The sequence below is a fragment of the Lepisosteus oculatus genome, chromosome 5 (genome assembly GCF_040954835.1).
Source record: "Lepisosteus oculatus isolate fLepOcu1 chromosome 5, fLepOcu1.hap2, whole genome shotgun sequence".
NCBI classification, from domain to species: Eukaryota; Metazoa; Chordata; class Actinopteri; order Semionotiformes; family Lepisosteidae; genus Lepisosteus; species Lepisosteus oculatus.
This window is the reverse complement of record NC_090700.1, coordinates 9,647,517-9,664,919: the sequence shown is the minus strand read 5'-3', so window position 1 is coordinate 9,664,919 and position 17,403 is coordinate 9,647,517. Positions and strand designations below refer to the sequence as shown.

The 17,403-nt window shown below is 41.2% G+C and overlaps 1 protein-coding gene across 1 annotated transcript in view; it reads left to right on the top strand.

The window, feature by feature from the left end:
* The window catches only part of LOC102683368 (rho guanine nucleotide exchange factor 17), a 91,589-nt gene that overhangs the window by 54,273 nt on the left and 19,913 nt on the right, over positions 1-17,403 (top strand). Inside the window, exons 2-3 of the mRNA XM_015341461.2 lie at positions 10,819-10,896; positions 13,442-13,624. Coding sequence (XP_015196947.2) covers positions 10,819-10,896; positions 13,442-13,624 — 261 coding nt within the window. The remainder of the gene's footprint in view (positions 1-10,818; positions 10,897-13,441; positions 13,625-17,403) is intronic.

The window sequence follows — 17,403 nt, the reverse complement described above, 5'->3', positions numbered from 1 at the left end:
GCAATTACTTGTCAGAGGGGAGTTCTAAAACCATATTCAAGGTGCATCAGTGTGCTCATTTTGGCCTTGAGTGTCACAGGCTTTGTGTTCACAGACCATTTAAAAATAGGCAATACCACTTCTGTCAGCTTTCCTGCGTGCTGTGATGGTCTATTCTGCAAGTGTGTCTGCGAGTGTGTGCGCGAGTGTGCTCCTCAGTGACGCCGCTGCTCGTGCGCTGTGGAGATCTTTAAAGCGTTAACCCCGCAGTGCAGTGCTGGTGCCCGCTGCTTTGATTCAATCTGCTTGGAGATCTGCTATTGATTGGTTCAGCCTGCTGCCTGTTGGCTTGTGCCCGCTCCCTAGCTAGCTGCTTCTCATTATGTACTGAAGAGCAGAGCAGTGCATCACACAGGCTGTACACCTGGAAAAGAGGAGAAGGAGAGGGAGAGCGAGAAGCGACGGAGGGAGAAGAGTGAGGGACGGTCAGGCTCGGTGGATCACACTGACGGGCAGGGAGGGCAGCCCAAGCCTTCACGTGGAGGGAGGGAGCCGGGCTTTTTATCGGATTTGGGGCTCTCCGGAGACTGTGGGGGTTCTTGTTTTTCTTTTTTCTTGGTGGCGGGGGGGGGGTGGGGGGACGATTTTCCAACGGGCACGCGTGACAGCAGAACGCCCGGCGCCCCGCATGCTGCAGATGGTAAGGACGCTCGCCCAGTTCACCATCGCACTGGAGGAGATGCGAGAGAATGGGGAGAGTGCAAGCGAAGACACTGGGGCCGGGGAGGAGGCGCTGGACAGGAGCGGCGCGGAGGCCAACGGCGTCGGGGGCACGGGTTCCCCGCAGACCTCCAGCGAGGTACCCCTGCATGCGTCACTTTGTGCGGCTGTGTACGGGGCTCCTCTCCGCTTGATCCAGATTCCTCCATCTGGATCAGCGTGTCCCAATTTGATCAATCTTAGATGTGCAGAGTTGAGGGGTGGACCCACTGGTTTTTGAAATTAAGGCAGTTTGCTGCTGCCTTTGTTCTTGGGTTGCAAGAATAATTGTGCTGTCACTGTCCTGTGTTACAATCGGTAGATTTTAAAGCATTTCCAAACAGCTGTGAATGAATCAGCCTTTTACGAATGCAGTCCTTGTCTGTGCTGTGCTGTGAATTATCTACGTCTCCTACGTGTAGTTTGCTCTTTCTAAAACTTATAATACCGTATTGCTATAATATTATAGCACATTATTTATAGCAACACGACTCATCTCCCTTCTATATCTGTATGACTTTTCAGTTCTCCCTCTCCCCCTTGTTTTGAAATTTTGAAATATGACTTAAGGTTGTCGTGTTAAATAAGAATCAATTGAAACTAAAGCAGTGTCCTTTATTAATTGCAAAGCAGATTAGATTACAGATTCTCTCATCTTCAGTGAGCTTCCACATCCTATCGGATCTCTTCTGCTGAACTCCTGCGGCCATCACGCTGAGTGTAGTGGGGTTTTTTTTGCCTGTGTTTCGCAATCTGTAAGACACGTTGCTCATGGGGTTTCTTGTTCTATGCTATAAAGGCCAAACACTAGATTACAGTGCAAATCTCATCAAATTACTGGCTGTAAAGAAGCATTTTTTCCCTCATTTTCTCTGGCTGTTATTGGAGACTCTTAAAAAGGTCCTCAGTGTCTGTAAACTCATTAATACTTGTGTTGCCTTTGCCTCATCTTGTGTCTCACTGACTTTTTATGTCTTGTGATATGAAGCAACAAGTGTTTTTATCTTTTGAGAAAATGTGGGGGAAAACGAGCTGGGCTCTAAATAGACATCTGTTTGTCATCCCTGACTACAGTATGTGAGAGACTGCACCAGTTGAAAGTACAAAAGCGTGCCAAAGCTGATTTTATTTTTCATTACTTGGAGATCTTTTGAAAGTGTTTTACCCTTGACTTGGCATCATCCTCTTTAACTGAATTTGAAGTTTGCAAGTATCCTTGTAAAAATTGTTGTTAATAATTGTTAACGTTCTGTAGAACAGTATTTCATTGACTGTGGCATTTCCAAGGGGAATAAAGGTCCAAAGGATGCAAAAATATTTTGATCTATTTTTCAGCTTTAATGGTGATAACGATAAGTATTGAGACTCTCACTGCTATATAAAATTCAGTAAATGTAATGCTAATGTTAAAATCAACTGCAATCCTGAGGAATTTCCTTGTATCATTTTCAACTCTGTGATTGGCCAGGGTTAGGAAATCCATTCATTGATGTATGCAGCTAAGTTCAGGGAATCCCATGTCATTCTGTCGTCCAGTTTTTTATATTTTAACCTGCTGCATGTGGTGCTGTGGTGTTTCATTGGATACATTGAATACTGCTGAATGTACCCCCCTGTGACTTTTCCCACAGTGGATGGCCATTGATTCTGTAGCTCATAGGCAAGTAAAGGATGGGAAATGTGTGCATTGATTATTTTATTCCAGACCATGTGTTCAGCTCTTGTGAATCCTTAGCTATGTGCCCTTGCCTCTGGCTTGATTGCTTATGTAAGTCCAAAGAGATTTGTGCAGAAATTGTTCATAGGAGTGTCCCAGCTGTGGATGCTGTAAAGCACTAAATTGTGTTTTTTATTAGTATTCGGTCTGTACTTTACAATTTCTTAAAATCACACCACCCTCTACTTTCTGTGTAGAAGAGAGGGGCACATAGACATGTAATTGCCGCACATTTCCCAAGAGTGGATGTACTTAAAAGACATTTGTTGTGAAACCCCTGCACCCTGCAGTTAATGCCCTCTGCTGACTGATGGAGATGAGCCTGCAGTAGCAGACAGATGACAGGCTGAAATGCCGGGCAAATAGCTTCTGATCTATCATGTTTCCATGCCCATCTTGGGTTTTATTTGGGTGCTGTTGGAAGCAGGCATTCTAGCAGAAATGAAATCAGGAATGTACACGAATGCCTTATCCACCTTAGTCCCGTGGCTTTTGTCTTTGTGGCGTGCATATAGACTCTTATTCAAGTTGGAGTCTTCGTTAAAGCCACCATTTTCTAGTCACACACCTAACTGGACATAAGTTGATTGGAACATCTTAACTGCTTTAGCTCTGTAGTGTTTTTTATAATGCGCATACCTTACCTTACATTGACAGGGCAATATTTCTGAATCCAGCTAACAAATGAATACTAAAATATAAAGTCTGAAGCTTTCTTAAAAGTAATGTACCCACACACAGAATTCAAATGGACTGTAATACATCCTTGTTGCGTGCTCTACATTCCCCATAATTTTGCGTTTATACCTTCTGTATTTAAAATCAAACCCCATGTCAAGAGACCACTATTGTGGTTTTCATGCTTTTTGTACAAAAAGAGAAGCATTCCTTTTCAGAAGAAAAAACTGGCTTTTTAATAAAGCCACACAGTGTCATTTGGAACCAGGCCCTATTTCTGCAAGGAAGGCTGAGAAACCCCTGCCTGGAAAATCACTCTCTGTACAGGTGGTGGGTGGAAAGGTGTGCTTGTTTTTCATTATTGTCTAATTCAAGCTTACCCTGTAAGGAGGGTACGTCTGCCTTGTCTAGTGGCAAGATCAAAGTAATCTGTACGCAAAAATACAAATAACTTTTGAGTTGTTTAGTTAATAGCTTCTCAAAAGTCCATTTATTTGTTTTATTTTGAATTGACGAGAACAATAAAATAAAATAACTTGTGGAAAGCTATTTGAAGGCCCAATATATTGCATTCTAGGTTTTGCATCTACTGTGTAAATTATTGTCATTATAGGATCATGCGTTGCACTATTGTTTAAGACAAACCACTTTGAAATTATTTAATAAAAACATGATTTAAGAGCGTATAATCATTTTTAAATTCCTTAATTCAATTCCTGTCATACAGTTTGGATTTGAATAATTGAAGGAGCATATATCCATCCGCCCGTTTTCTCACCAATTCATCTGGTCCAAGGTCACAAGGAAGCAGGGCTCTATCCCAGCAGACACAAGCCACAAGGCAGGATACAGCCTGGATGGGAAACTTGTCCATTCCAGGGCTCACACGGACACAAACACACACACTCATGCCATGGCCAGTTCTCCCAGAAGCCAGTTAACCTACCAGCATGGCTTTTCACTAGGGGAGGAAACCAGAGCATCCAGAGGACACCCACATGAGCACAGTTGGATCATGCAAAGTCCACACAGACAGCACCCCAGGTCCTGAATTGAACTCAGGGCTGCAGCTCTGCATGGCTGCAGTGCTAGACACAGCACTACCCTGCTGCTCTGCAAAGGGGTAGAGTGAAAATATAATATTCTGTGTGAAAGATTGTAGTTTCCGTGGTTTTTTTTTTCTTATATAAGCGTCAGCCCACTTCTGCTAGAGGTAAATAAAGCAAGTGTAAATGACATTAAACTAATGTACTTTACTACCCTTTACTTTAGATCAATTGAATTTTGTGTTTGATCTTAGCCATTTCTGTGACTGTAACCTTATCAACAAGGTGTGTGGTGTGACGCTGCAGAGACCATAAAGCTCTTGCTCAGAATTTTGTGTATATCGGCAGTCAAGACCCAACACAGACACCACTGTGCCTCCACCAGGGTGCTGTAGAATGTTGTGGAGTCCTTGTGCCCCATTTAGGTTTCTGACAGAAGATGTCTGTCTTGATTTAGGAGAAAAGGCAGATTCTCATCTCTCAGCAGCTACGGTATACACCGTCTAGCCAGTAGGACTCTGCAGGCAGTGTGACTTTCCACAAGGAGTTGTGAAAAAACAAGTGTGGGAAAAAAGTTTTGTTGTTCTGCTCCTTTAAAGGCAGCCCAAAAACCAAGATTTTGAAACTGAAGGGCCATGCTCTGTTCTCACTGGGATGTAACATTAGCTTGAGTACCACTGTGTTAAAAGTACATACAGTAGGAAAATCTCCATATGTGATGATGAGAATGATGGAGTGCATGAGTCTCATGTGTGCTCTGTATTCCCCTTGATTATGCACTTTAACAAGCACCCCCGTTTTGGCTATGAACACTCCTATGAACTTGCATTGTGTATATAAGTAATATTAATACTAGGAGGCATTTAGTGGGCATTGACGTTGATCTGGTGCGGTGGCTCTGTGGCTAAGGATCTGCACCTGTGGCTGGAATATGTGTATGGCCTATAACGTGATCTTATCTTATCTGTGCATCTATATTGGACAAAAGAATCTCATCGCTATGCATGAATGTTGTTAGAAATATTGTGCACTGTTTCTAACATGATATGTTTTGATCATGACTCACTGTGACTGTCGCATGAACACTAAATCACCTCATTAGTGACTGGGCACGAGCTACAAGGTGATTTTAACCTGTTGGATGTCAAGCCTGGTGAAAATCGTGAAAGGGATACATGGAAAGGAATCGATGTGAGCTTCTCGTCAAGAGGATGTTGCCTTTGAGGCAGTAGGATGCTGGGGGCATATCAATGATAATGACAATGATGTGTTGTATACAGGGGTTATACCTTACTACTGCGCCAGCATTGGAATCAAATCAAATGTCAGAGGGTTGTGTTTAGACCAACATGATGGGCTCCAGCGGGTGTGCGGCAGACCTGCAGAACGATATTCTTACTTGATTTTCTGCAACACTGTTGTGAGGAGGAGGTCAAAGTGTGATGGTCTTGGCAGTGGTGTCCAATGGGGGAACTCTACTCCCAGTGATCGCTTAGAACCTGAATGCACAGCATCACATGGATGAAGGGACCAGAGCTGCTGCCATTCCTGGGGCCTCATCCTGATGCGATAACATTCCAGTAGGTTGTCTCTCAAGACAACCATGTGGAATGGGGCTGTGGTGAGTGGTTTGGTCCTGGGACCCACAAGTCTCAGAGGAGTGACAAATCAACGTGCAAGGGAATGATTGTGCTAAGGAAACCTGTTTATTTTGCAGTCAGTGAACTACGAAGGCCGCAGAGCCATGTCTTGGGGTCACGTGTCGGTCTGGGAGATGCCTGCATTCTAAGCATGAGGAATAATCACAAAGGCAAACAAGACCGTTTCCTGCTCTTGTGTTTGGGTTAGATGAGCTAGATACACAGGCCTGTGTAAATACAAGAATATGCCTAAGGAGTACGGACTTAGAAAAGCAGTATTCTTTTTCCCATGTTTGTGTGCTCACGTCACTAAAATATGGTCATGGGATGAGACCTAGATTTGACTTTACCTGTGAATCGACCTTTTCATACCAAACTCAGTTTTATGTTTGTGGCCTGTGAGTATGTGAAACCCTGGAAGACCTTTTACTTAGCTACATTATAGACTGTTGCAATGGCAGCAGTTCAACATCTTGCACGGAAGCCCTTACTCCCTAAAAAACAGGCACAAAATACAGCCTTTTTGATTTTTTGCTTTGATTCAACTACACACCGGGCATCATGATTACCTTTGGATAGTTGCTTTTAAAATTTGTAAAATTCCTAAGCATCATATACCAGTATTTTTACATCTGACATCTGTCAGTAATACTGTTAGATTAATATATGAGCATAACTAATCTCTCAAAGTAAATAGTGAATTCCCTGTATTAAAGAACTAAAAGGGACAAAAGATGCATAGCTGATAGCCGAAATGTGACTCCTTTTTATCTCCCTTTGAAGTCCAAAAGGTGTCTCCCTGGTGCAGTTAAATCTTCTGCAGATAACCTTCAAGACAGGTCAGTGTGAGTAACAGGACAGAATAGAAATATGAATCAAAGAAAACAATACTGCCATTATTCAATACACCCTACGTGTGCAACATCTTAGCCAGGCCAAAATGTCTGAGGCTCCTGAGTCGTGAATTGAACATTGTACGTATTGAACCACTATAAAAAAAAAAGGCAGCAAAGAAGAGCACTTCATCACGAGGTAGTAGCAGCAACAAGTGCTTGTTTCTCCTCTTGAGTCAATCCTCCATAATGCAATAAACATTTCATTCGTAACTTCTGACACTCAGTCATCAAAATCTGTCAGGGAAAAATAAGGAACGCATGCGGAGGCTAATTTTGGCTTTGTCAAAGAGCTGTTTCATTTTTCTGCCGTGGTCTCTGAAGAGGCAGAAGACTCAGCCGCAGAGTGGTTGGTAGCTCCAGACAGATTTGAATTCATGTTGTGATCTCTTCACACTTAAAGAGGATCTGAAACCTTTGATGCCATGCAATCGATAAAGCCTGAGATCAAAATAGAGCAGAACGCCAGCAAGCTGCGACACTGTCTCCCCTTTCCTCCTGCCGCCTGCTGCTCTATGGATTTCCTGGCCTGGACTGCTCCCCAGCCGGGAACGCTGAGAGAAGAAAACATCTCATTCTGGATCGTTTTTTTATAGGATCCATAGAAAATGCCTTCCCACCTGAACAACAAGGGGGATGTTGTTTTTAAAGCTGTTAAATGTTTGTAAGGCACTGCGTGTGGATATCTGTAATTGTCACTCAAGTTTATAATTCATCTTATTATAAATGTGATCAGACAGGACTGGAATGACAAGATATATAAATATTTCAACATGACTTCATTACAATGTAAATGTTATATTTATGTATAACATATGTATTATATATAACGGATATTATGTATAACATTTGTGATGGCCTGTTTAGAGTGGGTTGAGACAGCTTTGTAACTTTGCTCACAAGTTTGATTCCATTTCTTGGCCCTTCTGTCAGCGTTATACATTATATAGGCTGTTGAGATTGTTTTTTGCTAGTTCATACAAACGAGTCAGAATGTTCTATTTTTCTATGATGACGTACTGTGCCTTTTGTAAACAAAGAATTCTGATTATATTAAATGTGGCAGAGCAAGTATTTTTCCCAAAGTAGTTTCTCACTTCTCTGGTGTTGTAGAGGGGCTGCTGGCTCATAATGTCCGCTAATGTATGTATGTATAGCACTTTGAGATTCGTTTGGATGGAAAGATCTGTAGAAATTGAAAGAATTATCATTTTTAGTGATTTCAGTTTCAAAAAAGCATTTAGAAAATGAATTAGTATCTTGTCAGATGTACAATATATACAGGCAACAATAATTAACATTTGAAAAAGGGTTAACCTTCTATATATACAATAATACGTCTAAATCTTGACATAAAGTTAATATAGTACAGACAAAAATAGTTTATATTCTTACACTCTAATATAATAATAGGTAATAAGTAATGTTAAGTATTTGACCCAGGTCAGAATTACAAGTTTCTTCTCGGTGTTCAGTACATTATACATCTGTAACTATTTTCACATGTCATTCCATGTTAACAGAGGACAAAAGATACAATTTACAGTTCATATACATGCAGTATGCACTCCTGCATAGGAAATAGCAGAAATCTTATTTCAGACTACTAAATTACCAGTAATGATGATAATTCCATGCATTTATATAGCAACTTTTAGCCCAAAGGATCCTAAAACATTTCCATATAAGAGTTGGTTTGCTTTATCTACATTACCTCACTATTTGCAAAATAAGCTTGTAAGGTTATTTCAGCTGTTAGGAAAATAAGTTTAATTCTATTAGATTTGCACGTCAAGGACGAATGATTCATGAACCTTAAGGCTGCTAATATAAGGTCAATATAGGATCTGCACACTATCTAGCAGGGAAAGCAGGTGTTACCAGGGGACTCTGTGCTGTGCTACCACAGCAAGGTCTTTCACTTTCTTGCTTGCTTTCTCGTTCTGAAATCTTTGGTTATCAAAGTGCTGAACTCTTTCCCAGATCTCCTTCCTCCATCAGTCAATTGTCATAATCTCTCTGGAATTCAGAAACACAATCCAATAACTAAACACTTTTTCCAGAATTCCAATTCAATAATTTCTTTTTTAAATCTCATTGCTGGCACTCAACCTACAGTATGTTTTCCTGAGACCTTTTAGGTCATATACACATATAGTTCCCTCTAATGATAGTCTGTCCAACACAGCTGTACAACAGATATTAAAGTAAATACAGGTACTTACTTAAGTCTCTTTAGACTCTTGCAACTAAAAGCACAAGATGGAGAATTCAATTGTGAGTGTTTATGGTGATCAATTAGTGTTTCCTGTGGAACCAAAATGGCATCCTGGAGTCGCATGTTGCAACCATCAGTTTTCTCTTCAACAAAAGAAAGAGCAGTTATAAATTTGTCTCTGAAGCAAATGCTTTGTTATTGTGGTCTGAGGTTCCTAGGTACAGTATGTGAGGTAGTGTAGCACAAAAAAAAACATACCTTCTGCTTAAATCCCTATACAACATGTCTGGATGTAACCAATCGTATTCCTGTGCAAAGAGTCAAAGCTGGTCTCATCTTCACTCAGTCTGTCTACTCTTACCCATAAGCTTCGGGAGTTTGGGTTTATTTACCACAATGAAGGATTATAGCTCACAATAGCCTATACGTGAAATACAAAGAGGAGGAAAGCAGCTCGAATGCTCTGTTGTTCTTCTCTGCTGCTAAGGAGGTTACAATGTATGAACGGTGTGCTTAAAGGCATGCTTTCATTAGCCTTTAAATCAAGGTGCTAAGACAGGATTGGGCAACATCTCAATATCTAAAACTCAGCATGAGAAAACATCTCAGAAGCAATGGGGGAAAGCACTGCTCTTTTGCATAGCCATTGTTCGGTAGAGGCTGGCCTGAGAGCACTGGAGCCAGATTCCATTTTGTTACCTCAAGACTGTACCAGGGCCAGTTTTTCAAATCTGTAGGTCTTGGTGAGATAGTGTGGTGTTTCAGTAAGGTGGCAAGATCTTCTCAATAGCATTTCAAAAAAAGGAAAAAAGGCATCAGGCTGTGAAGTGTGTCGGGCCACTGAGACTGTCCTCAGACAGCCCTGCTGCTGCGTTGCTGACGCACTGCGAAGCTACAGTATGAGCAGCAGGAGGGGCCTGAGGCTGCACTAGGCTAGCGCCCTGAGCCGCTGGATAAAGCCAAGGTTCTTACAGGCTGACAGTTTCCTGTGCTAATGTAAATACATTCCCAGCAAGTCTGACAGCAGTGTGATTTGCGCTGATGTCTGCAAGAGAATAGTGCGTCGAGCATCCTAGACCTTTCTTGATTGTTGCCAGAGGATAAACAGAAATGCGCACTCTGAAACGGAAGCATTAGATCGGTCGCGGAGTCCAAGTCATTCGATTAAGCTTGTTAGCCAGATTAAACTGATGATTTTTTCCCCACCAGTTTCAATAGCATCTACCTAGAAAGAAGAAATCTGGGGGGTATATTGTCTTAAATGAGCATTCTAGCCTGTGTTGTAATGCCTTTGAGTTTAAGGATGTCCAGTGGGCTTCACTGTTCTGTTGATCTTACAACATTCTCCTTGTCCAGTTTAATCCCCATCATGCTTTCTTGGGGATACCTAACGAATCAGCCGTTTCAGTTCAGTTTTTGGCATATTACACTTAATTTAACATTTTTTGTATTATTTCAGTGAACGGTATGAAACAATCCAGATTTTTCCAGGCATTTTGTGCAAGGGTGCAGTTAAAAATCAAATAAAAATGTCTGAACAGAAAAGTAGACGGAAAGCAAATGCTTTTTCTTTTGTTTTTGCATTTTCCTAGCCACAGTAAGATCGTGATGTATGGTATTTTGAATATATTTTATGCCTGCATTTCTTTCAGATAAATTCTACAATCAAAATTTATTTCTCTGTTTAAACATTAATAAATGCTTTTTCAGGGAATTCTGTGTTCTGAAAATGCTTTTAAAGTGGGTAATATAAATCGTTTTTTGAACCTGAAAGACTTTGTTGACTCCTGCGATTGAAATATTGACATACATCCTTCTTTTTATCAAATGGAAAAAGCCTTACTGTAATTAACCTGCATTTCTGTTTTTCGCTGGTCTTTTTTTCCAGGATATGAGAAAGCATGTCATGATGACACTTCTAGACACCGAACAATCCTATGTGGAGTCACTTCGCACTTTAATACAGGTAAGGAGATTTCTGTATTTACCGAGACATCTAGTTCAGTGGTTTCCAGGTCTGTTCCCAGTTAGCCTCTTTCCTCCTGCTTTAGAGTTGTCTTCATCCATGGGCGGACAATTCCATTAATCAAAACATATAAAGCCATTAATTGTAATTGGTAATTTAAGTAATTGGTTTAATTAAATAATGGAGAACTAGGGATGAAAGTTGTCTGGAATCGTCATTGTGAATAATACCGAAATGATTGTGGTTATCTGTGAATCCAACGGGAGACCATACTGGCCATGAACCGTGGTGAGCCTCAGCCACTACACACAGTTTCATATTTCTGTTTACTGAGTGGTTTTAGGATCAGTTTCCTTTCAGGCTTCTTCTGCCTTGGATTTATGTAACAAGGTTGACTAGGAAATGTTTAGCTGCTAGGGTTTAGGAATCTAAATCCTCAGACCTGAGCCATGGGTCACACTGGCTCCTTCGTAAAAAGCCTGCCCATCTGGTCTCAGCCATTTTAGCGCGTATAGAGCTTGTCAGGCTCTTAATATCTATCTTCCTCCTCCAGATTGCAAGCTATTTATGAATGAAATGGCTATGGGACTGCAGAGAAGAGCAAAAGTTAATGTGGTATTAAACATTAACATTTCAGGCACACTTATCTCTTATGCGGCAAGACACTCAAAGGCAGGAACTGTTCATACATTAATATAACAAACCATTGTCCTGACTCTACCATCTGTTGGTGAATTGTGCAGTACATCTTCTGCGTTGGTCAGTCCCTGACATCATATCCTTTGATATACAGTACAGCCTTTTGGGGGTGTTCCTTAACATGTGCAGCCGTAAAAAGGGGAAAAATGCTTCCGTAGACTGACATAATAACATTTATCATGATTTTTAATTCTGGCATTCAGTAGGATGAATGCTTCTGAATCAGGAAGAAATTGCTATAAAAATATTGAAAAGTTTAATCATTGTTGAGCACTGTCAACAGCTGTGTGCTCTTCCATTCTGCTTTCCTGTAATATTATCCGGAGCGAGGAGGCACATACCGTTGTCATGGCTACTGGACAAGAAGCATTATAAAGACTGCTGTTCTGACATCTGAGAATATTATTTCTGAAGACATAATCCAGGTTTATTCACATTTAAAAGAAGTGAGCAATATTTTATCAGTTCACCAGTTTTTATTTTACCATAGGTTAACCTATCTTTGTCTTTAGCCTAAATGGTTTTCTAAAAATATTTTTTTCAAAATGACATTTTTCACTCAAGGCAAAAAATATTATACGAAAGTTTAAAAATAAAGACAAGACTTTATGATTTTTTAACTAAGAGGTCAGACATTGTTGGTATAAAATTGTGATTGACAAAAGGGTGTCTATAAAGACATGTCAAACAAATGTGGCCAATGCAGTCGAAATGAAAAAAATAACCTAGACACTGATTCTCAAGATTCTCAAGTGTATGCCTTAAATATAGAACTGAAGTATAGAAATTCTCAACCATATAGATCAACCTGAGTATGTAAAAGTTTAAATCGCTATACCTGCCTATGGATGTGTCTGCCTACAGTAAGTGAAGCTGAATGATGGTTATTGACCCCTTAAAATAGGCTGCAATCTGTAGAAACGGTAAATATCCATTAACGTAGATCTCCCTGCCCTTCTTTCATGTGAGTCACGTTGGAGCTTCTTCCCACCCTCTTATTTTAAAAACTGACTGTCAGGCAAGAATGGGTTCCTGCTGTTCAGCTAGGAACGAAACCCCTGAAGAGCTCACTTTAGAAACAGGGCTTGTGTAACTGTCAGACACAGTATGAACAGTATGAGGCCTTGACGCTTATTTGTTATTTGTAGTTATTGCTGTTCTTTATTATTTATGTTTATTAATCACCTTTTTTCCCTGCTATGAAATCAGTTTGAATGGAATACCAGGCATGTTCTGGGATGGCTTGCCTGTCGTAAAAGGAAATTCCCTCAATCTCCCATAGCCTTTATTTGAGGTAGATACATCATTGTTTTTATTGTCAAAGCAGTATAGCGAATATGAAGACTAGAGGATATTTCCACATTATTGCTGCCAGACCAGCGCTAGTGGAACCAACCTTAAACAGAACAGAGCATTTTGCCTAAATGACTCATTTGCTTTGAGGACAAAAATAGCTTTTAATGATACAGGCACCTGCTAATGTCGCAAATCGAAGCCCAAACTAGATTTTTTTCATTTAATTTGCTAGACCCTTGATTCCAGGTTGTTCCTTATCGTCTTAATAAATGAAAATGAAAGAAATGCTAAGATAGAAACAGGAAGAAAAGCTTCTTCTCTTACACGTCTCATTATTTTAAACTTGAGAAAAAGGAGTTTGTGAGCTGGGTGTTGTGAGTCCCACTGGGTTATAATGCTACAGTATGCCAAGATTGAAGTTCATACATTTTAAATTCATTTGGCAAATTAGCTCTTCACACTGTCCATCATTGATTCTTATTACTTGTACCCCACGTCACAACCCTCATGTGCTTTCTCCCTCTTTCTGTCTGTCCGTTTTATACCACAGGGATACATGAAGCCTCTGAAGCAGCCGGAAAACTCATTCATCTGTGACCCTTCCCTGGTTGATGAGATGTTCTACCAGATTCCCGAAATCCTGGAGCACCATGAGCAGTTCCTAGAGCAGGTCCTGCTCTGTGTGCAGGACTGGCACGACAAGCAGAAAGTAGGCAGCCTGCTCATCGAATCGGTAAGCAAGCCACAGTGCCCAGCATCACTGCCATGCCCATGGTCCTCCTACATTGTTATTAGTTTGTATTCCTGATGGATAAAGGCATGGATTTTATGGCAGCGTTGCACGTTGTTTTCTGCGCTCATAGGTCAAACAGGACTACTTCCAAAACTGTAATTCGACTTCATGTAATAAAAGGACAACTTTGCTGTGAACTGCGCGCATCGAGTTGTGTGCACAGTGTCTCCAGCCAGGCAAGGGCTTTTTCCAGCGCACAGTGTGGTCTAACAAGATGTCCCAAGTGAGACGTGTGCCACTCTTTCTGTAGCATAGTACCAGTTCAGAAAGGGAGTGAGGTGTTAACAGCTCAGAGAATGCGAATTCCAGACGGACGCATGCTGGAAAATGCATCATCATGACAGGAGTCTTTTCAAAGTTAATTACCCATCATACTGTATGTCCAATTACAGCAGGGCCTTAGAAGCTCACTTCCCCAAGCAGACTGGATGGGTCAGTGATAAATGGAATGGGTACTGGGGATGGAGCCACAGTATCTAAATAGAACTTCGAGCTATCAGTGTCTTGGGCGCATTGCAGCTTAAGTGCATCTTGTTATTTCTGGCAGTGGACTGTTTTATTTGAGTCAGAAGCTTAATGTGACAGTGCCTATACTATTGTCAACTGGCCCCCGGGAGGCCATGCCCTGGAATCCATTTAATGTGGTAACCCTTGCTTTCATGTACCTCTCACTGTCCTTGGACATCTCTCCATTCCCCTTTCTGTCTTTTTTGGTAAAACCCAGGCTACAGGAGTTACCCAAATGGATCTGGAGGCAGAGGAAATCTGATCATATTTCTGTGTTTCAGCACAGGTGTTTAACAATTCATTATATCCAGTATATTTCCTTTTGGATAAGTGGGGCATTTTAAATCCTTGTAGGTTTTAGCTCATAGACCCTGTATAGACCTCTGGACCTTGGCATCCTAGATAATGAGCCTCTGTGACAGATATTAAACCTTTCTGAAATGAGGTTAATAAATTATCAGAAATATCCAAAACTGTTTTCAAGATTGCTAGTAAATATCATAAAGTTCCACCTTACTGTCCACAGAATAGAAGAAAGGTCTGTTACTGCCTGGTGTACAGAGGCTCTGATAGATAGTGTCTACATCTGAATAGGAGTGAGTCATTGCTCCATGTGGTGCTTCTACCCCAGTAAGTTACAGAAGTCAGTGGCTTTCTTCCCCAATACACAGAACCTCCTCTTTGTTTGAAAATAAACTCTGGCACTCAAACAGTGGCTCTTCTCCCACAGATCAAAACTATTTCTTGCTTTGGTTTCTCCGTGTTTAACATTCCATTGGAGATTAGGAACACAAATAAATATGCTTGAAGAAAACAAAAATCTGTAAATAGTTTAGGTTGATAAGAGCAGAGAGGATTTTTAAACATTTTTCATTTCAGTGCATTGAGATTTTGCGTTGTATGTTTTAATTTTGGCCTTGTTTTGGGAAGAGATTTATAATCTGATTTGTTGAGGAGCGTGTAGAGTACCCCAGTGCTCCTGTATGTCAAAGGAAAGTAATGGGATGTTTAACAAGAACTCATGAATAAAAATCCCCAAGCCTATTAGCATTTAGAATGAGTCCCAGGGCCGTGACGTTCCCGTCCAAATAAGGTTTTTAGCTATTGTTGTAAATGTCTTAGCACTTGAAGGTTTCTGGCTGTTTATTGGTTTTCCATTGTCCACCCTGGCATCCTCTCTATGGACATTGGGCAGCAGTTCATGTAGGGTCACCATAGGGATGACAGGATTGTCTGGAAAGGGTGAATTTCTAAAGAACTTCAGCCCTGGAGGCAATTCTGTTACCATTAGGATTCCTGCATCTTCCATACTCTGCAAACAGGGCTCTGGCAACGAAAGAATAATGGATAGCCTTCCACTCATAACATCCCAGAGGCCTGTTCTGGTCTCCATGCCATTGGGTCTTGCAGAAGTCGCTGTGTTCTCAAGAACAAAACCATGCATATTCTTGTGTATGTTCTCTGACGTCCTTGGCAAGACAACCATGTCTAGGAGCTCCTAGCCATGACCTGGCACAAAGGCAGCTGTCAAAAGTAGGTCGCCAAGCACTTGAGTTGGGGCGCAAGTGTGTTTTGGCAGCTGTACCCTTAGGATTTGCTGTGCTCACTACTTCTGGGAGAGGCCAAGAAGAGGAACCCTTAAATACACTGTGCTTCTACACTCCTGACTGGATATCCGCATCCGGAAGCATCACCTTTTTAGCGGTAAAAAACCACAAAAGAGAGTATTAAATAGTCTTTGGAATATCGGGATCGTCCAACGTTAATTTCAGGTGTTGGCTTTTAGTTTTTTCCTTATTCAGTAACATTATCAATTCTTTATCCGGGGGCAGTGCGATGGCTCTGTGGCTAAGGATCTGCGCCTGTGGCTGCAAGGTTGCCGGTTCATATCCCGCAGCCAGCAGAGGAATCCTACTCCACTGGGCCCCTGAGCAAAGCCCTTAACCTCCGCTGCTCCAGAGCTGCCGTATAAATGGGTGACCCTGCGCTCTGACCCCAAGCTTCTCTCCCTGTCTGTGTGTCTCATGGAGACCACATTGAGGTATCCAAAAAGACAAATTTCTAATACAAGAAATTGTATATGGCCAATAAAGTGATCTGATCATATCTTATATCAATTCTTTATCCCTACCATGTTGTTGTATTAACTCTTGTTTAATTGTGTGAAAGTGTAAATGACAAGATAGTGTATTATTGTAGTGATGTGCTACAGCCCGATGGCCACTGCACCTTGAGAGCTGGGCTCCATGAAGAAGAGACAGGCACTGCTAGTACAAAAAACACAGCCCAGCCCAGCCCAGCCCACAGTTCCAGAAATCATAGGCAAGCTAGCAGGGTTGGAAACCCTGGAGTCATGAGGTGAAAAGCCAATCTAAATCTTGAATCACGGTCGGGGAAAACTTAAAGGAGGTGGACATATAGCGAGCTTGGGAAAGAGCAAGCAGAGCGAGATCTCTAGTAGGACAAGCAAGAGCTTGGCTGAGACAGCGGAGAACCCAATCACGGAGCCCTGAGCATGGGCTCAGTCAGGATTTAAATACAGGAGCAGATGAACACAGTTAACAAGTGATTACGTCATTAATGAGCAGCAGGGGGAACTGAAAAGCCCCAATTTCATGTACTGACAGCCCCAGTGGATGATTTGGACCACGTGGAGATGTGGCTGTTTTTGCTGGAGCAATATGTGGGTGTGAGCCGGTATTTTTGTTTTTTCAAAAAAGATAGTCCTTTGGAACTGAATAATCAAAAGAATCCTTGAGACATCAGACTTATCTGGGAGAAGGTTGACATTCTTTCAATATGAGCATCGTTTTTCATCCATCTCTTTAAATGCAATTGCTTGTATAACTGCTGCTATTGTGAAAGGAACATTTAGATAGATTTAAAACCAATCGATTTTATCAGGTAACCAGTTCTGCCTGCCATTTTAGTACAGAAGCTTACTGAGAGCCTTTTTTGTTGTGTGCAAATTACCTGTACTTGATATGTCATTACCAGACTGGTAATATCTAACACTTCATATTGCTTTAACAGCTCTGAATCAAACATGTGGCTTCTGCTTCAGATCAAATAAAAAACATTTATAATAGAACAGTTGCAAAGTTTCTGGCCCAAATTCTGTATGTTTCTTGTTGTAGCATTGTTGGCATTCTTAGCTCAAGAGAAACTGTTTCCGATCAAGCTGAAGTTGACTTTTTATTTTTTCTTCAGCG